This window comes from Piliocolobus tephrosceles, chromosome 15 (assembly GCF_002776525.5).
Source record: "Piliocolobus tephrosceles isolate RC106 chromosome 15, ASM277652v3, whole genome shotgun sequence".
Classification (NCBI taxonomy): Eukaryota; Metazoa; Chordata; class Mammalia; order Primates; family Cercopithecidae; genus Piliocolobus; species Piliocolobus tephrosceles.
In genome coordinates, this window is record NC_045448.1 from 63,054,654 (window position 1) to 63,077,134 (window position 22,481).

Genomic DNA, 22,481 nt, shown 5'->3' on the forward strand with positions numbered 1-22,481 from the left:
GAGTTATAATTTTATAACAAAAATATTTCCTAAATACCAAAGCAATCCACCTGTTTTCTTCTTAATCTCAGTATAACAGCTAATATTAGGGTTAGAATTTAACCCTAGCAGACATGAAAATTTGGTCTCTTGGTTTATTTTTTATTTATTTTTTTGAGACAGAGTCTCGCTCTGCTGCCCAGGCTAGAGTGCAGTGGTTTGATCTCGGCTAACTGCAAACTCCGCCTCCCGGGTTCACGCCATTCTCCTGCCTTAGCCTCCCAAGTAGCTGGGACTACAGGCGCCCACCACCACGGCCGGCTAATTTTTTTTTTGTACTTTTAGTAGAGACGGGGTTTCACTGTGTTAGCCAGGATGGTCTCGATCTCCTGACCTCGTGATCCACCCGCCTTGGCCTCCCAAAGTGCTGGGATTACAGGTGTGCGTCACCGCGCCTGGTGGGTCTCTTGGTTTATAAATATAGTCAGATACATAGGAACATTGACTGGCATTTTCATGTCAAGAAACATGGTTATATGTATAGCCAAGACATGGATAACCAACAAATTTTAAAGAAGTGTACACATCTCTAGTTACAGATTTTAAACAGAATTACTGCAGGAGAGCTGGCAAATGACAACCACCAATACGTAAATTTGTACACTCCTGAAAAAGACAACATCAAAAAACATTAAGAAATTTGGCATCAGGTGGACAACATCTAGGTTTTGGGGCTAATATACTGATTCATACATTGTACAAAGTTTCATCATTGCCCCCAACCTTGGAATTTCAGAGTGAGAGCGTATACAAAACAATTGCTTTGTCCCTTTTCTCATATTAGAGCTCTGATATTTTCCTAACTCTTACAGTCTTCTGGAATGATCTGTCAGATTTTCACTCAACACTGGGTCAGACCCCTACTATACATGACCTCATCCTTCTCCTGTCTCCTCTGTTTGCAGAGAGCCGGTCAAAGTCTTGGAGGTGGAAATGAACTGCCAACTGATTAACCATTTTCCTTAAGGTAAGAAATGCTGCAACAACTTGGAAAGCAAGGAAGAGAGTGAAGATGATATGTACCGCTTTTTCCAAGGGCAGATTTATTAGGCCTTCATTAAAGAGCAAGAAAAGAATTAAAGGTAACTGCAATAGAAGGCTCAAAAGCCAAAAGCCAGCCAACTCAGGAACCTGCAATGACACATATCAAGAGTAATAAAAATCAGTAAAATATAGTTTTTGTTTATACAGATAAGTACTTATCACTACTGTGAACCTACATTATGGGCCCTGTGAGTGATTCTGAAGGAGGATGACATGGTCCTTGTCCTCAGAGAACTTACAGTCTAGATGAGAAAACTAATTTATGTAAAACAATCCTAGAATACTACATTTTAGTGAACAATTAAGGGCAATATTTAGAAGTACAGACTAAATGCTACAAGAAATAAGAGAGTGATTAGGGTAGGTGAAAGAAAGACCTCAGGGATGTAGGCTTTTAAAGTTGTGGAGGAGGAAGAGGCAAAAAGGTAAGTAAGCAAACACGTGATACTAGCATGATTGGGAATCAGCACATCAGCCTGGAATGGATGGCTGAGTGAGAAAACAGCAAAACCTACAGTAAGACAGGCTGAGTGGGGCCTTATTATGAAGGGCCTAGAAAACCACAGGAATCTTTAGGCATTATCCCTACACTCTGGTAACCATAAATGCTTAGGTAGCATGATGATGCAGAAAACATGGGCCTGCCATAGGAAACGAATTCATAATTTTCCCCCATTTTCTTATTCAGGATCCAAATACACATGTTTCAGTAACCACGTATTTTCAAGACTGATGAGAAGAGGGAAAATATCAATTTTAAGTGTTTACCACATTCATATACTTTACATAAATCATTTCACTTAATCACAACAAACCTGTGAAGTAAATATTATTTTCCTCATTTTATATATGAGGAAACCAGGGCTCAAGAGATTAAGCAAACAGACCACAGTGACAGAAGTGGTAAAGCTGGAGTCAGGCTTTAAATTCAGGCCTGTGCTCCTTCTGCCACACCTCACTGCCTTTTACTTGTTATAAAAACTGATTTCATTTATATCTATCACTGAGAGAAAGGAAAAAAGAGCTTACCTTCTCCTGTAGGTTACCCATGTAGCCCAGATACAACCGGATGGCTTCAATTAAGGTTATTAGGATGACAACAGTGATCGCAATGAATTTGTAGTAATCAGGCAAGATTGAATACTAAAAGAAAGGCCAAAACATGTTGTAAAATCGCACGTATAGTAACACTGATTTGAGATAGAAAAAAATTATTAAGAACTTTAATTTTATTGACACTCTAACAACGTCAGCGCAGCAAAAGTATTAAAGCTTAGATTTACCTTCACGTGAAGCATCATAATGCTGCTCACCCACCACAGTGGGAAATAGTAGGTATTAAAATAAAGTGACATCTGCAATGGCAAACTGGAGAGCATTTCATTTTCTACAGAAGGAACAGAAAAGGAACAAATTATGAAACTTGTATATATATATATATCCTATCCCCTAGAATTAATAACTATAATATTGATTCAGTAAAACACCAAATTTTAAGCCTATTTATAATCATTGACAGTAAAAGGAATATTCATCCTAATACCAGTTAGGTCAAATATTGGCTATTTGGGGGTATGTTTCATATTTTTCAATTATTTTACCATTTTGCCATTACAGTCTTCTGACTTTTTTGCATATACTACTGGTACAGATTTAATGTAGAATATCAATATAAATCCTATTCAACAGATAATTATCATTGCCTCCTTTGTAGAATTCTATGTAAACAGCATATAAAATTAATGCATAAAATAAATAAAAATGAATCTCTCACATATAAACTAATCTCATACAAAAACAGATTACCAAGATTATATAATTAGACACATCTCTCTTTTCAGCATACCCTAATCTTAGCCATTCTTTAAAGTCCAATTCAGCGTCGTCTTTTCCATCAATACCTCCTTCATCAGTTCCCCCACCCCAGCAGAAATACCTTTTCCCTTCAGGTACTTATCACTCTAAACTGTCAATAAGAAGTGCTAGCAAAGAACCACATTCCCCTCCCCGAAAAACAGTCTGGTGTACTGAACAGATCACGGGCTTCAGAGTTCAAGCAAACCTGAGCTCCCCAAACCTCTGTGACCCTGGATGTCAGACTTGATATAAATTATTTAAGTTCTTTGAGCTTCTATTTCTTCATCTGTAAAATAGTGAAATTAAAACTTCCTTACAGGCTGCTTGTGAGAATTAGAGCCAATATGAATTATTTCATCCTAGCACTGTGCTGGGCACACTTAGTAGGCACTCAACAAATATTAGTCCCCTTTCCTTCTTCTCTTCTACTTATCTACTTATCTGCAAGCACATACCATGTCCTATCCTAATTTGAGACCCTCATAGAATCTAGCATCTTGCTTTATACGCAGTGAATATCAAATACACATAAGAATGAATTAATGAAAGCATACTGTCATAAGGACATTACTAGTATAGCCATTTGTGATACATGAGTTCCATTTACCTAAGGTTGATTCCATAACACTTTTTGCTTTTATGTAAGACAGAAGGGTCCTAAATTAAGAATTTGATTTTTAAAATTGAACCCTACAAAATATATCCTAAATTTGACTAAATTCTTAAGAGCGGACACATATATTGAAATCAGTTGCTCTACACGTAAGATTTTAAAGGCCCTAAAATAAATGTCTTAAAAACATCATTTTCTCCTTTTCTCCATAGTTGAGTGTTTTTATCTGTCATTTAATAATTTTAAAATATAAGAAACAGTCATGGTCTCTCACAGCAAAATAGTTTCTTTTAGCTCCAAGAATATGCCTGATTATTATGATCTACTTTTGCTTGCAACTGCTTATTAAATTACCACTGATAAATGAATGAATTCTTAAAATCTGTTAAACCTGAAGACAACTCACCAGCCTAGGATCTTTCTGATAGCAACAGCACAATGCTGTGAACACGGTAATTACATAAATTTGTTATTACAGTACAAATAATCAAACCTAATTCTGATCCACAAAGAAGAAAATATGGGAAAGAATAATAAATTGGGCAAGCAAAACATTTCAGTACCTTTGAGAACTGTAGTCAAATTTTGCAAAGAATGGTTTTGATGTTAGAAGTATTGTGTGTTAACATCTTAAAGGTTATGCTATGTCCATATTTCAGCAGATCAAACTTATAATCATGGAAATGAAAATCAAATTAGTATGTCAATGAACCTTAAAAGCATAAGATATAAATTTACTGAATTTTGCAAAAGTTCAAGTTGAGTTCTGTAAATGGAATTTAAATTAAAACATACAATATAAATCAGGGATAGGTAAACAACTGGTCAGCTGCCTAAACGTTTTTGTACAGTCAATGAGCTAAAAATGCTTTTTCACCTTTAAATGGTTAAAAAAGTAATATTTTTTCATACGTGAAATCCATATGAAATACAAATTTCAGCGTCCTTAAAGTTTTATTGGAACACAGCCATGCCTATTCAGTAACTATTGTCAGTGGCTGCCGTGGAGACCATATGGCCTACAAAGCCTTAAGTATTTACTATCTGGCCCTTTTCAGAAAACGTCTTTTTACCTTGTATTATCAGACGTTAGTGCTCATTAAGCCTCATCCTTGGAACCAGAAACGTGAAACCTAATTTTTTCACATTTTTCTCTGTACATCCTAAATCATAAAGGCCTACATTTGGGGAATAGGCAAGTGATCAAGGTGACAAAATGCAGCTTTGGGAACTGCCTTTACTTTTCTCTGTCCCTTTTAAAATTTCTCTAAAACCAAGCAGTGGAAAAGATTTGTATTTCCCAGCAGACTTGAATGATGGAAACCACATGGGTTTAGTTGACAGTGTGTTGTCTACCATCATGATGTAGGAGGAGGAAACTGTTCTGGAGGAAACTGCGTTATCACTTGTCATCAAGTTGAAGGATGCAGAGGCATCATGGTATTTTCTTACCTTATGGTAAGAGTTACATATAGGGGAAGAGGAGGAGAAGGCAGGGAAGGGGTGAGTTTTGTTGAACGTCCAGCTAGTATGGCACATGCCAGTTGGGAGTGGATGGTGGTTTGAAAGGACTCTTTAAAAAAAAATTTTTTTTTCCCTCATCTTTTCTGCCAGAAAATGGCCTTGCTTAGAAACCTACTTGTTCTGCTAGGAAAAGGGAAAAGGCAAATTTGCTCCCTGGGGTGGGGGTGGGGACGGGGGAGGTGGGATTGCCTGGGCTGTTCCTCTGCCATCCTGGACAGAAAAGCCAGGGCGGGCGCCGCAGAGGAAAAGCAAGTTGGGCCTTCGCTCTCGCGGTGCGCGGGGCACTAGCCTGTGCAGCAAGGGCGGCTTTTATCTTTTTATTTTTGGGGTTTCCCAGGAGCAATGATGGGCCTTGCGCAGCACAGAGGTCGGCCCCACCTCAGCTGCCGGGCTTGCACGGAGCGGGCCAGGCGCTACCGCGCGCACACCAGGCCCGGCCCGGGGCCGGAGGCCGCCAGCGCCTCAGCTCCCCGCCCGGGCCGGCCCCTCCTCCAAGGCGCTGGCCCGCACTGCGGGGAACTGACTAAAATGGCGACATCGCCATTTTAGGTACGGGCAAATTCTGGACGCTCCAAACCCCACGCCAAGCCCTCGGCAGGCCACACCCCCTGCGCCGGCCTCGGTCACTCACCGGGACCCTCACTGTACTCCGGCACAGTACGATTGGAATCAGTGAATACAACCCGGCTGAAGTTTCCCAGCCGCTGGCGTATCGGATCCGGCAGCTCCATGCCTGGGCCTCGGTATCCCTCGCCCCATGAGATCCAGGCTAGTCTGCGCTCTCCAAGGCTCCTGGTTCTCACGGCAACCGGCCAACAGCCAACCGGCCGGCGCGAGGCCGGCGAGACCCGGGAGCGCGCGGGGGTGCCCAGCTGGGCCGGGTCTCGTCGGGAGCCCGCGCAACCTTGAAGGGACCGGCGTGCTCAGAGCGCTTTCCAGGCCCCGGGAGCCGCGCGCCTCGGCCGTGTCCAAAACGGCAGATCTCTTAGTTCTGCTTTGAGCCCGACCATCCTAAAAACAAACCTATACTAAGAAATGAGCTGGGGTTGGACTGCGATACAAGGAGCCCTCACATCTTGTCAGTGAAACTGTAAATCGGTACAACCTTTCTGGAGGGAAATAGAGAATGAATGCAGAGCTTAAAGAATGTCTAGAGGTGTAGGGGTGTGTGTGAGAGAGAGATACTATAACTGATTATTTTTTAATAAGAATACAGCAATGGGCAACTGATTAAATGTACTGGAGCATATACATTCAATGGAGTATGTTTCAGCTGCTTATAAAATGCTTGCAAAGAATATTGAATGATACAGTTTATGTAAAAATAAAGCAGAAATAAAACTAAGTGAGAATGAACCTAATTTAGCAAAATTTATGTGTATGAGTGGAGGGGAGGAGAGACCATGTGCACACTGACTTGAAAAAAAACTGGAAAAAAAAATATGTTAACAGTAGTTATCACTGGATAGTGGGATTGTAGGTGATTCAAAATTTTTTTTAACACTTCTGTATTTTCTAGCTTTCTCTCAAATAAGATATATTACTTAAATGAAACTCAGTGTACTATATATACAGAAAAATTGTATAGCTTTTGTAAGTAATAAACATATAAAGATATATTACTTAAAAAAAAAACTAAGGGTAATATATATACATAGACAAACTGAAATCTGCATGTCTAATCAGCACCCTGTTCAAGAAACGTTACAATATTCCCAGAAACTCCCCCTTCCTATTTCCTTTCAGTCACTAAACCCCCTCCTCACTCATAACTGACCTTTCCTGAATTCTAATAGCAAAGGAGAGTTTTGCCTTTCTTTTTTAAATCAGAACATTTATTGTGTGACTAATCCAAATTTTTTTTTTTTGAGACAGAGTCTTGCTCTATCGCCCAGGCTGGAGTGTAGTGGCACAATCTGGGCTCACTGCAACCTCCGCCTCCCGGGTTCAAGTGATTCTTCTGCCTCAGCCTACGGAGTAGCTGGGATTACAGGCGCCCGCCACCACACTCGGTTTTTAGTAGAGACAGGGTTTTTAGTAGAGACAGGGCTTCGCCATGTTTGCCAGGCTGGTCTTGAACTCCTGCTGCAACAGCTGTCCTCTTGGGTTTAGGTGGCGTTCCTTCACAAAAGCCATGCCTTAACCTGCTGTACACAATTTTTAAGTGCCTCATTCGACCAGTCCCTTTGGTATTTTGGTTTTTAGCCTCTGCACTCCAATTATACTTTGTCTTGGCTTGGGAGCGGAGCCGCATTTGCCACAGGCAGACTTTTGAAGGAGGTAGATCTTAGAGTCACAAGGCAGCACTAGCTGTGCATCTTATTGCACCACTTTCTAGATGTGACACTCCCTTTGTCATCTTGCTTCTCAGTTTTGCATATTTATATAAAAGCAATCGTACTGTAAGTACTTTTTAAAAATAAAAAACTGGCTTTGTCTTCAACATTACTTTCATGAAATTCCTTCATATCATTGAGTGTAGATTCTTTTGCCTTGCTCTGTGTGGTCATACCACAATAAGCTTACTCTCTACTGTTGATGACTGTCTGTATTTTCTAGTTTGCAGCTGTTATGAATAGTGCTGCTCTGGTGAAAAGATGCCTCTTGGTGAGCATATGCATGCATTTTTGTTGAGTGTATATCGAGAGTGGAATTGCCATATCATAGGATACGAAAGACCCAGCTTTAGTAGAGGCTGCCAACGGTTTTCCAAAGTGATCGAACTAATTCCTGCTGCCTCCAGCAATGGACGAATATTTCCATTACTCCATATACTTCACCAACACTTGTTATTTGTTATCCTTTCCTTTTAGCCCTTCTGATGGGTGTGTGGTAAAAGTATTATTTTTACAATCAAAAGGAAAATTACGCATTTATATAAATGCAAGAAGATGATATGGGTAGAAATAAATTCATGACTAGAATTGTAAAATAATTACACAAACGTTTATTGCATTCCTACTGTGTTTTTGGGTATTGTGCTAGGCTAATTAGGGATATAGTCCCTCTCATCAAGAAGCATAGCTCAGTGAAAGAGTGAGAGATATGGAAAGAAGTAAGTGCAAACACTGTTATTATGAGTGCTCTATTAGAGGACCACTGATGAAGAACCAATTAATTCAGGTTGAAGATGTCAGGGAAAAGCTGGTTAACTTCTGCTTCATTTCAATATGGAGTTCATACCTGAGAATCTCCAAAAAGGCTTCTAGGACCTTCCTGAAGTAGCTTAGGTGCTCTCTTCCGTGTTTCCCAAAGCATCTTCCTGTTGTTTCTTTGGTCACAGTGCTGGTCACTCTATACTAAAATTGTCTGTCTGTGTGTCTGTGTCTCTTGCTAGTCCTTAAGCTCTTAGAGGTCAAGAATGGGCTTTCATCTTTATATCCCCAACACTAGCACAATGTGGTACCTGGCCAAGAGTAGGAGCTGGATGACCGTTGAGTGAGTAAAATGAAGAAAAAGCCTAATAACCGCTCTCTTGTCTTCCCGTTCTAGTTCAAGGACTTAGCCAGCCCTGTATAAGGTTCACTTTGTAGAATGGTGAATTGGTGTATTAAAACTTAGTGAATTTATAACAATTTAAAAAACCTTAGCAACAGAGAATCACTTCTCATCTATCAAATGAACCGAGATTTTTTTTTATAAAGGAAACAGTGAAGCAGGAGGCCTCAGGCTCAGCTGATTGAATTATAATTTGGCCAACTGCATCGAGACAAGCAATTGGCAATATATAGAAATAGCCTTTAGGCCAGGTGTGGTGGCTCAACCCTGTAATCCCAGCACTTTGGGAGGCTGAGGCGGGCAGATCACGAGGTCAGGAGATCGAGACCATCCTGGCTAACACGGTGAAACCCCGTCTCTACTAAAAACACAGAAAACTAGCCGGGGGAGGTGGCGGGCGCCTGTAGTCCCAGCTACTTGGGAGGCTGAGGCAGGAGAATGGCATAAACCTGGGAGGCGGAGCTTGCAGTGAGCTGAGATCCCGCCACTGCACTCCAGCCTGGGCGACAGAGCAAGATTCCGTCTCAAAACACAAAAACAAAAACAAAAACAAAAAAACAAAAAATTACCCGGGCGTGGTGGTGGGTGCTTGTGGTCCCAGCTACTTGGGAGGCTGAGGCAGGAGAATGGCAGGAGGAGCTTGCAGTGAGCCGAGATTGTGCCACTGCACTCCAGCCTGGGCCACAAAGTGAGAATCCGTCTCAAAAAAAAAAAAAAAAAAAAAAAGCCTTTAAAACGTTCCTGCCTCCTTTAATACAATAATTTAAATCTTAAGACTCTGGGGAAAATAATCATAGAAACAAAGTTTTATACAGCAAATGCTTCTCCAACATTATTGATAATTGTTTAGAAAAGAGAGAGGCGAGTGGGCATTTGAAGTACCCAACCACAGGGCCTCGTTAAGCAGATTATGATATTTAGGGCGAGGTGTTGGGCTGCGGTAGAGAGAATGTCCTTGGAAGCTGAGAGGACAGGGTTCAAATACCCTAAAATCCCCAATGTACCATTTAAGAGCTGTGTGAGTGATTTCAGATACTTGGTTTGTAAAGTAAGAATAATGATATCTTACTGTTGTGGTTGATGTGAATATTATATCATTAAGGCTCTCTATACATGATAGCTACCATTTACTCATCAATTAAAGTGAAGTTTATGAAGAAGCAACACCTAGAGTGGAGTCAAATAATGCTGGTATTTAATTTTATGCATTCTACTGGACCTGCTAGGTAATACCTCTATTGCTTTCCTAATAAAGACAGTGGAGGCAATTAAGCATTAAAGCAGTCCATTATGTTAACCAAAAACCTATGTGAATTCTTATCAAAACCCTAAGTGAATTATTTTAAATATATTTTCCCCCAGCATTGAGAAAAGATGTAAGATACCTTCTTCAGATTGTAATTATTTTATCAAAATCCTGGAGGAAAAAATATTGATAGAATTATGGGTATTTTTCCTTCTAATTTTATTATTCAAATTTCCTATATAAGCATACATTTTCTAGTTAGAAAAAAATCTCGTTAAAAATAAATTGAGAGGAAGAGGCAATGATGATGCAAAAACATTAGAGAAGATAATTTGAGGGGAAAAAATGTGGTTTGGAATGAGTCCTACCATTATTGATGTATCATAAATGGTCCAAGGGGCTCAAAAAAACTTTCCAAATGTTACCTTATTAGTTGATGCTCCCAATATTTATGGGCAATTACATTAGAAATACTAAAGGAGATCCTTCAGTGTTTCACTAATGTGATTGGCTATACAGGAGCAGATCGACATTCATGAACAATGAAGACTAGTATGATTTGGGTTTCCCAACTTCTAGATGTACTACTTATTAGGATCTAAAGAAAGAAGTATGGGCTGGGCGCAGTGGCTCACACCTGCAATCCCAACACTTTGGGAGGCCAAGGTGGGCTGATCACAAGGTCAGGAGTTCAAGACCAACCTGGCCAATATGGTGAAACCCCATGTATACTAAAAATACAAAAATTAGCCGGGTGTGGTGATGGGCCCCTGTAGTCCCAGCTACTCGGGAGGCTGAGGCAGGAGAATCACTTGAACCCAGGAGGCAGAGGTTGCAGTGAGCTGAGATTGCACCACTGTACTTTAGCCTGGGCGACAGAGTGAGGCTCCATCTCAAGGAAAAAAAAAAAAAGGAAGTATGGAATCTCTGTACTTAAAATCACAGGAATCATTTTAGGTTAATGCATAGTCCCATAAAGTTTAAACTGCTTAGTTCTTATACCAGTGTTGATGTTCAGAGTAATAGCTATTTCTACAATAGTTGTTTAATGTATTTCTTGGGGTTTAATTACATTTATCATTTGCTTATTTGTTTTCACAAACATTTTGAGACTGATGCAATGATTAGCTTCCCTTTGGTAAGGGACCATGTTGTCTGGTAGTAATGTATTATCTTACATGACAAGAAACTGATTTGGGGAGTTATTTATTTATTTATTGAGGTAGGGTCTCACTCTGTTACCCAGGCTGGAGTGCAGTGGTGCAATTATAGCTCACTGTAGCCTCAACCTCCTGGGCTCAAGTAATCCACCCACTTCAGTCTCTCTAATAGCTGGTACTACCGGGGTGTGCCACCATGTCCAGCTAATTTATTTTTATTTTTATTTTGTAGTGACAAAGTCTCCCTATGTTGCCTAGGCTGGTCTCCAACTCCTGGGCTCAAGTGATCCTCCCACCCCAGCCTCTCAAAGTGCTAGGATTATAGGCATGAGCCACCACACCTGACCTGACTTATTTAAATTTCTCCTAGGCATAAAAAAAATTCTTTCCACTTGATACTAATAAAGAGTTTAGAAATATTTTTAAGTAAATATGTCATTCAGTTTATTGCTTTAAAATGAACTGAGAGACATTTCTCAGAATCTAGATAAATTTAAAAGATAAATTATATTTTTGGGTATAATATGTAATTATGATTATGATATGATTCCACATTGGCATCCACATTAAAAAAAATCTTACTCTAAATTACCTGAAATGTAATCTTATAATCCTCAAATTGTTAATGGATAATCAAAGATTTTTTGATACAAGTCCCTGGTACAATATATTCTATTCACAGTACTTCTCAAAGGTTTATGAGAAAGAATCAGGCTATGAATTATATAGAAAGCAAAATCTCATGGAAGGAATTTTTATACTATATTAAGTGATATTTCAAGGCTGACTTTAATATTTTGTCTCCAAAGACATCCCCATTGAGAATTTTTATTAGAAAATTGTTTCCCCTTTAAAATACTGTTTATATGATAGTTTGTTGGTTCTGTGGCATTTCTTTGTGTTGATGTACCACACTGCTCACCTGCTATATCAAGCAGCTGCTCCATGCGTCAACCATGTGGGAGATTGGAATGTCAAGCCGAGGGAAGAAAATCAGTAAAGCAAAAACCCGCTTAAGGAAACCTCAGATCTGTCAAGTGAATTATGATACTGATTAGGAGCAGGTGGTCATTTTACTGAATAAGTAATATGTTCCATTTTTAGTAGTGATGTCTTACTGAACTAAAAATATTTTGTATATTACACTGTGTAAAGCATAAATTATGTTCCCCTTTCTGGAAGAAAATTAATCTTGACCTGTTATTGATTGTAATAAAATATTTCTTTCCCCACAGTAAATATTGATACATTGTTCACTGGCTTGTTTTAAATTGTGGTTCTGTGCTTTTAACAAATAGTATGCTTTGTTTTCAACAGTATACTTTGCATTGCTTAGCTATGTTCAATTTTGATCCTCAATCACATCAAGATTGTAAGAGTAGAAATTTTATAAATAGACAAGTTAGTACTAAAATGAAAGATGTACCCATAGGTAAAGAGTTCAAATACATTTGAATTATTATACTTAGGTAGCTGAATAATACAATTATCCAAATTTTCTTGAAGGTGTTGGCTTTGCAAAATAGAAAATCATTGCCATTATTCCTGTATCCCATTTCCTTTCGTGCTGTATTTTTAGTTACTACAGAATTGTTGTTATTTTTTTTTTTCCACCACATGGTGTGAAGATTAATAGAAGTTCAAGGTGATTGGAGACAAGTGTAATAAGATGTCAACAGGAATGTGCTCTGATCCCTGACTAAGGTTCAAAGCTGTGCACAGAATGGGGTAAGTTCCCATATTCTAACTTGAGAGACCACCTATAGTTAGGCCAGCCTACTAAGGAATGTTGATACAGGGAAACAGTCCTACCACAAACGTTTCCCAAACTACCCCATTCCTACTCATGGAAGTATAAGGAAAGGGTGGGAAGAGAGGAGGTTAGCCTTTTGTGAAGTATAATATTCATAAGGATATTCTCTTCCCTTCCTTCACCCCATTCTCACTGTAAGGGAGAAGATGGAAGCACTTTTTCCTCTCAAAGTCTAACAAGGAACCCTCAGGAGAATTACATATAAAGTTTAGAAATGCCCAGCCATTCCCCCTCTACAAGGTAAGAGATTGGTGATCATCTCATCTGTCACCTCTCCTGGACCAGCTGACTGCTCTGTGCTTGCAGAGCAAGGAGAGGGGACAAGAGAGATGGCCTAGCTAAGGGAGGAATGTGGGCCACCACAATAGCCCACATTCCTATCTCCAAGAGGCTGCTAGCTTGACCCCTCGCAGGAGAGGTCAAGTAGGTGCAAGATATACATCTGAAGGAACTGGGCAGTGGAGAGGCCCCCAATGACCCTTGCCAGTGAGGGAGCCAGTACTTGGATTCTTTCCAGTATAGAGGACATTGAAAGTCTGACAGGACTAAATAAAGAAAGTAGTTACATAATCCATCAGAGTTCTGATTTTTAGTGGGGGATGGCATGATCAATTCTAAATAATAGACAGATGAGATTGATATCAATTCAAGCAAGGAAATAGAATGCTTTTATTTTTTTAAGATAACATTTTTTCCTGTTAATTGAAGTAAGACATGCACACAAAAAAGTGCACAGATCAGAACTGTAGAGGTCCATGAATTTTGCTCAAGCGAACTCACCTGTGTAACTAGCACCCGGATCAGGAAATAGAACACTACCAAGGCCTCCAAACCGCCTGCTTATGTTGCCTCTTAGTCACCAGCCCTCTCCCACTCCCGAAGTCATACTATCTTGATTTCTATATGTGTAGGTTAGTTTTGCCTGATATTATTTTTCTATAAATGAAGTCCTACATTATTTGCCTTTCGTGTTTGCTTCTTTCACTCAACACTACATTTGTGAGATTCATCCATGCTGTTATGTGTTGCAGTAGCCTGTTTGTTCCATTGCAGCACAATATTCTGTTTGAATATATCATGAATTTTGTTTATACAAATGGTAATGGAAAAAAAATGTATCCAGTTTGGACTACTGCAGAGAGTTCTACTGGACTTGCTTGCTCCTATTTTACTTATGACTGTCACGGTTACATTCATGAGAGAGATTGACCTGTAATTTTTCTTCCTTGTGATATTCTTGCCAGCTTTGGGCATCAGGGTTGTACTGATTTCATAAAATTGTTGGAAATGATCCCTCTTTTTCTGTTCTCTGGAAGACTTTGTGTTAAGGTTGCTGTTTTTCTTTGTAATGTGTCTGGAAGAATTCACCAGAGAAGCCATCTGTGCCTGGAGCTTTCTTTGTGGGAAGGTTATGAATTTAATTTTTGTTTATAGGTGTAGAGTTCTTCAGATTTTTTTTACCTTTTTTTCCCGCTAATCTGATAAGTTGTATGTTTCTAAGAATTCATCCATTTCAGCTGGATGTGATGGCTCACGCCTGTAATCCCAGCACCTTGGGAGGCCGAGGTGGGTGGATCACTTGAGGTCAGGAGTATGAGACCAGCCTGGCCAACATGGTGAAACCCCATTTCTACTAAAATACAAAAATTAGCTGGGTGTGGTGGCAGGTGCCTGTAGTCCCAGCTACTCAGGAGGCTGAGGCCAGAGAATTGCTTGAATCCAGGAGGTAGAGGTTGCAGTGAGCCGAGATCGTGCCACTGCATTCCAGCCTGGGTGACAGAGTGAGACCCTATCTCAAATAATAATAATAAGTGTTCCTATTTCTCTACATCCTCTCCAGCACCTGTTGTTTCCTGACTTTTTAATGATCGCCATTCTAACTGATATGAGATGGTATCTCATTGTGGTTTTGATTTGCATTTCTCTGATGGCGAGTGATGATGAGCATTTTTTCATGTGTCTGTTGGCTGCATAAATGTCTTCTTTTGAGAAGTGTCTGTTCATATCCTTCACCCACTTTTTGATGGGGTTGATTTTTTCTTGAAAATTTGTTTAAGTTCTTTTATCCCTGTGAAGTCCTTGCCCATGCCTATGTCCTGAATGGTACATTCATATATATAATTGTTAATGGATAATCAAAGATTTTTTGATACAAGTCCCTGGTACAATATATTCTATTCACAGTACTTCTCAAAGGTTTATAAGAAAGAATCAGGCTATGAATTATATAGAAAGCAAAATCTCATGAAAGGAATTTTTATACTATATTCTTAATACTATATTAAGTGATATTTCAAGGCTGACTTTAATATTTTGTCTCCAAAGACATCCCCATTGAGAATGGCAAGTTCCGCCTCCCGGGTTCGTGCTCTCCTGCCTCAGCCTCTGGAGTAGCTGGGACTACAGGTGCCTGCCACCATGCCCAGCCAATTTTTTTGTATTTTCGATAGAGACGGGGTTTCACCATCTTAGCCAGGATGGTCTTGATCTCCTGACCTCGTGATCCGCCCGCCTCAGCCTCCCAAAGTGCTGGGATTACAGGTGTGAGCCACAGCGCCTGGCCCATGGTGGGTAAATTTTAAGAAAATAAAGTTATTTCATTTTTATGCCCCCAATGAATTGAGAATCCTCAAGAAAGTATACATGTGCCATGTTGGTGTGCTGTACCCATTAACTCGTCATTTACATTAGGTGTATCTCCTAATGCTATCCCTCCCACCTCTCCCCTCCCCACAATAGGCGCCAGTGTGTGATGTTCCCCTTCCTGTGTCCAAGGGATCTCATTGTTCAGTTCCCACCTATGAGTGAGAACATGCAGTGTTTGGTTTTCTGTTCTTGTGATAGTTTGCTAAGAATGATGGTTTCTAGCTGCTTCCATGTCCCTACAAAGGACTCAAACTCATCCTTTTTTATGGCTGCATAGTATTCCATGGTGTATATGTGCCACATGTTCTTAATCCAGTCTGTCACTGATGGACATTTGGGTTGATTCCAAGTCTTTGCTATTGTGAATAGTGCTGCAATAAACATATGTGTGCATGTGTCCTTATAGTAGCATGATTTATAATCCTGAATGGTATTGCTTAGGTGTTTTTCTAGGGTTTTTATGGTTTTAGGCCTAACATTTAAGTCTTTAATCCATCTTGGATTAATTTTTGCATTAGGTCTAAGGAACGGATCTGGTTTCAGCTTTCTACATGTGGCTAGCCAATTTTCCCAGCACCATTTATTAAATAGGAAATCCTTTCCCCATTTCTTGTTTTTGTCAAGTTTGTCAAAGATCAAATGGTTGTAGATGTGTGGTATTACTTCAGAGGGCTCTGTTCTGTTCCATTGGTCTATATCTCTGTTTTGGTACCATGCTATTTTGATTACTGTAGCCTTGTAGTATAGTTTGAAGTCAGGTAGCGTGATGCCTCCAGCTTTGTTCTTTTGGCTTAGGATCGTCTTGGCAATGTGGGCTCTTTTTTGGTTCCACATGAACTTTAAAGCAGTTTTTTCCAATTCTGTGAAGAAAGTCAATGGTAGCTTGATGGGGATGGCATTGAATCTATAAATTACCTTGGGCAGTATGGCCATTTTCACAATATTGATTCTTCCTATCCATGAGCATGGAATGTTCTTCCGTTTGTTTGTGTCCTCTTTTATTTCATTGAGCAGTGGTTTGTAGTTCTCCTTGAAGAGGTCCTTCACATCCCTTGTAAGCTGGATCCCAGGTATTTATTCTCTTTGAAGCAATTGTGAATGGGAGTTCATTCATGATTTGACTCTCTGTTTGTCTGTTACTGGTGTATAAGAATGCTTGTGATTTTTGGCACATTGATTTTGTATCCTGAGACTTTGCTGAAGTTGCTTATCAGCTTAAGGAGATTTTGGGCTGAGACGATGGAGTTTTCTAAATATACAGTCATGTCATCTGCAAACAGAGACAATTTGACTTCCTCTTTTCCTAATTGAATACCCTTTATTTATTTCTCCTACCTGATTGCCCTAGCCAGAACTTCCAACACTATGTTGAATAGGAGTGGTGAGAGAGGGCATCCCTGTCTTGTGCCAGTTTTCAAAGGGAATGCTTCCAGTTTTTGCCCATTCGGTATGATATTGGCTGTGGGTTTGTCATAAATAGCTGTTGTTATTTTGAGATATGTCTCATCAATATCTAGTTTATTGAGAGTTTTTAACATGAAGAGCTGTTGAATTTTGTCGAAGACCTTTTCTGCATCCATTGAGATAATCATGATGGATTACGTTTATTGATTTGTGTATGTTGAACCAGACTTGCATCCAAGGGATGAAGCCCACTTGATCGTGGTGGATAAGCTTTTTGATGTGCTGCTGGATTCAGTTTACCAGTATTTTATTCAGGATTTTTGCATTGGTGTTCATCAGGGATATTGGTCTAAAATTCTTTTTTGTTGTATCTTTGCCAGGCATTGGTATCAGGATGATGCTGGCCTCATAAAATAAGTTAGGGAGGATTCCCTCTTTTTCTATTGATTGGAATAGTTTCAGAAGGAATGGTACCAGCTCCTCTTTGCACCTCTGGTAGAATTCAGCTGTGAATTTATCTGGTCCTGGACTGTTTTTGGTTGGTGGGCTATTAATTATTTCCTCAATTTCAGAGCCTGTTACTGGTCTATTCAGGGACTCAACTTCTTCCTGGTTTAGTCTTAGGAGGGTGTATGTGTCCAGGAATTTATACATTTCTTCTAGATTTTCTAGTTTATTTGCATAGAGGTGTTTATAATATTCTCTGATGGTAGTTTGTATTTCTGTGGGGTTGGTGGTGATATCCCCTTTATCATTTTTTATTGCATCTATTTGATTCTTCTCTCTTTTCTTCTTTATTAGTCTTGCTAGCAGTCTATCAACTGTTGATATTTTCAAAAAACCAGCTCCTGGATTCATTGATTTTTTTGAAGAGTTTTTTGTATCTGTATCTCCTTCAGTTTTGCTTTAATCTTAGTTATTTCTTGCCTTCTGCTAGCTTTTGAATGTGTTTGCTCTTGCTTCTCTAGTTCTTTTAATTGTGATGTTAGAGTGTCAATTTTAGATCTTTCCTGCTTTCTTTTGTGGGCATTTAGCGCTATAAATTTGCCTCTACACACTGCTTTAAATGTGTCCCAGAGATTCTGGTATGTTGTGTCTTTGTTCTCATTGGTTTCAAAGAACATCTTTATTTCTGCCTTCATTTTGTTATGTACCCAGTAGTCATTCAGGAGCAGGTTGTTCAGTTTCCATGTAGTTGAATGGTTTCTAGTTCTGAGTTCTAGTTGGATTACACTGTGGTCTGAGAGACAGTTTGTTATAATTTCTATTCTTTTACATTTGCTGAGGAGTGCTTTACTTCCAACTATGTGGTCAATTTTGGAATAAGTGCAATGTGGTGCTGAGAAGAATGTATATTCTTTTGATATGGGATGGAGAGTTCTGTGGATGTCTATTAGGTCTGCTTGGTCAGAGCTGAGTTCAATTCCTGGATATCCTTGTTAGCTTTCTGTCTCGTTGATCTGTCTAATGTTGACAGTGGGGCATTAAAGTCTCCCATTATTATTGTATGGGAGTCTAAGTCTCTTTGTAGGTCTCTAAGGACTTTCTTTATGAATCTGGATGCTCCTGTATTGGGTGCATATATATTTAGGATAGTTAGCTCTTCCTGTTGAATTGATCCCTTTACCATTATGTAATGGCCTTCTTTGTCTCTTTTGATCTTTGCTGGTTTTAAGTCTGTTTTATCAGAGACTAAGATTGTAACACCTGCTTTTTTTTTTTGCTTTCCATTTGCTTGGTAGATCTTCCTCCATCCCTTTATTTTGAGCCTATGTGTGTCTCTGCACATGAGATGGGTCTCCTGAATACAGCACACTGATGCGTCTTGACTGTTTATCCAATTTGCCAGTCTGTGTCTTTTAATTGGAGTATTTAGCCCATTTACATTTAAGGTTAATATTGTTATGTGTGAATTTGATCCTGTCATTATGATATAGCTGGTTATTTTTCTCCGTTAGTTGGTGCAGTTTCTTCCTAGCATCAATGGTCTTTACAATTTGGCTTGTTTTTGCAGTGGGTGATACTGGTTGTTCCTTTCCATGTCTAGTGCTTCCTTCAGGAGCTCTTGTAAGGCAAGCCTGGTGGTGACAAAATCTCTCAGCATTTGCTTGTCTGTAAAGGATTTTATTTCTCCTTCACTTATAAAATTTAGTTTGGTTGGATGTGAAATTCTGGGTTGAAAATTCTTTTCTTTAAGAATGTTGAATATTGGTCCCCACTCTCTTCTGGCTTGTAGAGTTTCTGCCGAGAGATCCGCTGTTAGTCTGATGGGCTTCCCTTTGTGGGTAACCTGACCTTTCTGGCTGCCCTTAAAATTTTTTCCTTTGTTTCAACTTTGGTGAATCTGACAATTATGTGTCTAGGAGTTGCTCTTCTCGAGGAGTATCTTTGTAGCATTCTCTGTATTTCCTGAATTTCAATGTTGGTCTGCCTCACTAGGTTGGGGAAGTTCTCCTGGATAATACCGTGAAGAGTGTTTTCCAACTTGGTTCCATTCTCCCCGTCACTTTCAGGTACACCAATCAGACGTAGATTTGGTCTTTTCACATAGACCCATATTTCTTGGAGGCTTTGTTTGTTTCTTTTTACTCTTTTTTTCTGTAAACTTCTCTTCTTGCTTCATTTCATTCATTTGATCTCCAATCACTGATACCCTTTCTTCCACTTGATCGAATCAGCTACTGAAGCTTGCGCATGCGTCACATAGTTCTCGTGCCATGGTTTTCAGTTCCATCAGGTCATTTAAGGTCTTCCTTACACTGTTTATTCTAGTTAGCCATTCGTCTAATCTTTTTTCAAGGTTTTTAGTTTCTTTGTGATGGATTCAAACATCCTCCTTTAGCTCGGAGAAGTCTGTTATTACTGATTGTCTGAAGCTGCCTTCTCCAACTCATCAAAGTCACTCTCCACCCAGCTTTGTTCCATTGCTGGCAAGGAGCTGCGTTCCTTTGGAGGAGAAGAGGTGCTCTGATTGTTAGAATTTTCAGCTTTTGTGCTCTGGTTTCTCCCCATCTTCGTGGTTTTATCTTCCTTTGGTGTTTGATGATGGTGACATACAGATGGGGTTTTGGTGTGGATGTTCTTTCTGTTTGTTAGTTTTCCTTCTAACAGTCAGGACCCTCAGCTGCAGATCTGTTGGAGTTTGCTGGAGGTCCACTCCAGACCCTGTTTGCCTGGGTATCACCAGTGGAGGCTGCAGAACAGCAAATATTGCAGAACAGCAAATGTTGCTGCCTGATCCTTCCTCTGGAAGCTTTGTCTCAGAGGTCACCCTTCTGTATGAGGTGTCAGTCAGCCCCTACTGGGATATGTCTCCCAGTTAGGCTACTCGGGGGTCAGGGACCCACTTGAGGAGGCAGTCTGTCCATTCTCAGATCTCAAACTCCGTGATGGGAGAACCACTACTCTCTTCAAAGCTCTTCAGGGACATTTAAGTCTGTAGAAGTTTCTGCTGCCTTTTGTTCAGCTACGCCCTGCCCCCAGAGGTGGAGTCTACAGAGGCAGGCAGGCCTCCTTGAGCTGCAGTGGGCTCCACCCAGTTCCAGCTTCCCGGCTGCTTTGTTTACCTACTCAAGGCTCAGCAATGGTGGACGCTTCTCCCCCAGCCTCACTGCCGCCTTGCAGTTCAATCTTAGACTGCTGTGCTAGCAGTGAGCAAGGCTCAGTGGGCATGGGACCCTCCGAGCCAGGCACGGGATGTAATCTCCTCGTGTGCCGTTTGCTAAGACTGTTGGAAAAGCGCAGTATTAGGGTGGGAGTGTCCCGATTTTCCAGGTACCATCTGTCACGGCTTCCCTTGGCTAGGAAAGGGAATTCCCTGACCCCTTGCGCTTCCCAGGTGAGGCGATGCCCCGCCCTGCTTTGGCTCACACTCCATGGGCTGCACCCACTGTCCAACAAGCCCCAGAGAGATTAACCCAGTACCTCAGTTGGAAATGCAGAAATCATCCGTCTTCTGCGTCACTCATGCTGGGAGCTGTAGACTGAAGCTGTGCCTATTCGACCATCTTGGAACCTCTCTCTAATTTGTTTTCTAATCTTTTTTATTCTTGCCTTCTGTGGGTTTAATTTTCTGTCTTTTCACCCCCTTTGGATATGACTTTTTATATTTTATTTCATTTTATTTTATTTTATTTTATTTTTGAGACAGGGTCTCACTTTGTCACCTGGGCTGGAGTGCAGTTGCTCAGTCTCAGCTAACCACAACCTTGATCTCCCAGGTTCAAGTGATCCTCCTGCCTCAGCCCCCCAAGTAGGTGGGGCTACAGGCGTATGCTTCCATGCTTGCCTAATTTTTCTATTTCTTGTAGAGATAGTGTTTCACCATGTTGGCCAGACTAATCTCAAACTCCTGAGCTCAAGTGATCTGCCTGTCTTGGCCTCCCAAAGTGCTGGGATTACAAGAGTGAGCCACCACGCCTGGCTGGATATGACTTTTTTGGTAGATATTATGAATCTTTAGTTTTTAGATTTTCTTCTTTTTTAAATATATTCATTAAAGATTATAAATTTTCCTTTAAGTTTGGCTTGTTCTTACACTCTATACATTTTAATATGTTGTATTTTCCTTATCATTTTGTTTAAAATATGTTTTAATTTCTATTGAGATACCGTCTTTGACCCACAGATTATTTGGAAATGTATTGTTTTTATTTCCAAACACTAGGAAATTTCTAGTTAACTTTTTTGTAATTGATTTCTAACTTAATTCCGTTATAGTTGGATAACATACTCTGCATTATTTCAATCCTTTGATATTTGTTGAAACTTTTTGTTGGCCCAGCATTTGATCAATTTTAATAAATGTCGGGGTGGACATGAAAAGAATGTGTTTTCTTCATTTGTTAGGTGTAATTTCTGTATAAGTTCAATGGGCCATGCGTGTTAATTATGTTGTTCAAATTTTCTATGGCCTGATGTTTTTCTGTCTACTTGTTGTCAAAGATGTCAGAGACGTGTTAAAATCTTCCATTCTGATTGTTAATTTGTCCATTTCTTTTTTTAGTTTTAGTTCTTTATGATATTTTGAAATTATGTTATTAGGAGCTCAGAAATTTAGAACTGTCATATCTTCCTAGTGAACTGACACTTTTATAATTATGAAATACACTGCTTTATCTCTAGAAATGCTTTAAAGTGTGCTCTGGTTTTTAGCTTTCTTTTCATAGATATTGATAGTATGTAGATATATTTCCATCTTTTTACTTTCAAATTCTGTGTATTCTTGAGATGTATATCTTGTAAGTGTCAAATAGCTTTTTTTTTTCAATTATTCTGAAAAATCTTTGTTTTTTAATTGGATATTTTAGTCCATTTGCATTTTTAATAATTATTGAAATTGTGGGGTTTAAGTCTATTATTTTACTACTAGTTTTCTATTTGTCCTACTTTTTGTATGTTCCCTTCGCTCTCCTTTCTTGGCTCCCCTTTCTTGCTTTCTTAGGATTTATTTTTAATTATCTTATACCCCATTCTATTGGCTTGTGAATTATACATTATTGTGTTATTCTTTTTGCAGTTATTCTGGAGATAAAATGCCTCCTTGAATCTAATACAGACTAATTTTACACTATTTCCAAGACAATGTAAGGGCTCTGCTTACCCCTGTTCTGCCTTTTTGTGTTAATGTTGTCATGT

At 39.6% G+C, this 22,481-nt stretch overlaps 1 protein-coding gene across 6 annotated transcripts in view; it reads right to left on the reverse strand.

Annotated features, from left to right (window-relative positions):
• TMEM17 (transmembrane protein 17) overlaps positions 1 to 6,196 on the reverse strand; it is a 38,698-nt gene extending 32,502 nt beyond the window's left edge. For 5 of the 6 annotated variants that reach the window (XM_026447746.2, XM_026447748.2, XM_031934151.1 and 2 more), the window contains exons 1-3: positions 5,709 to 6,196; positions 2,367 to 2,470; positions 2,113 to 2,226 (exon numbers count right to left, since the gene is read on the reverse strand). In XM_026447746.2, coding sequence (XP_026303531.1) covers positions 2,113 to 2,226; positions 2,367 to 2,470; positions 5,709 to 5,808 — 318 coding nt within the window. In that variant the 5' untranslated portion in view covers positions 5,809 to 6,196. Of the gene's footprint in view, positions 1 to 318; positions 1,171 to 2,112; positions 2,227 to 2,366; positions 2,471 to 5,708 lie in introns of those variants that run through there. The other variant, XM_023224058.2, reaches the window with a different exon arrangement.
• Between the last annotated feature and the right edge of the window lie 16,285 nt (positions 6,197 to 22,481).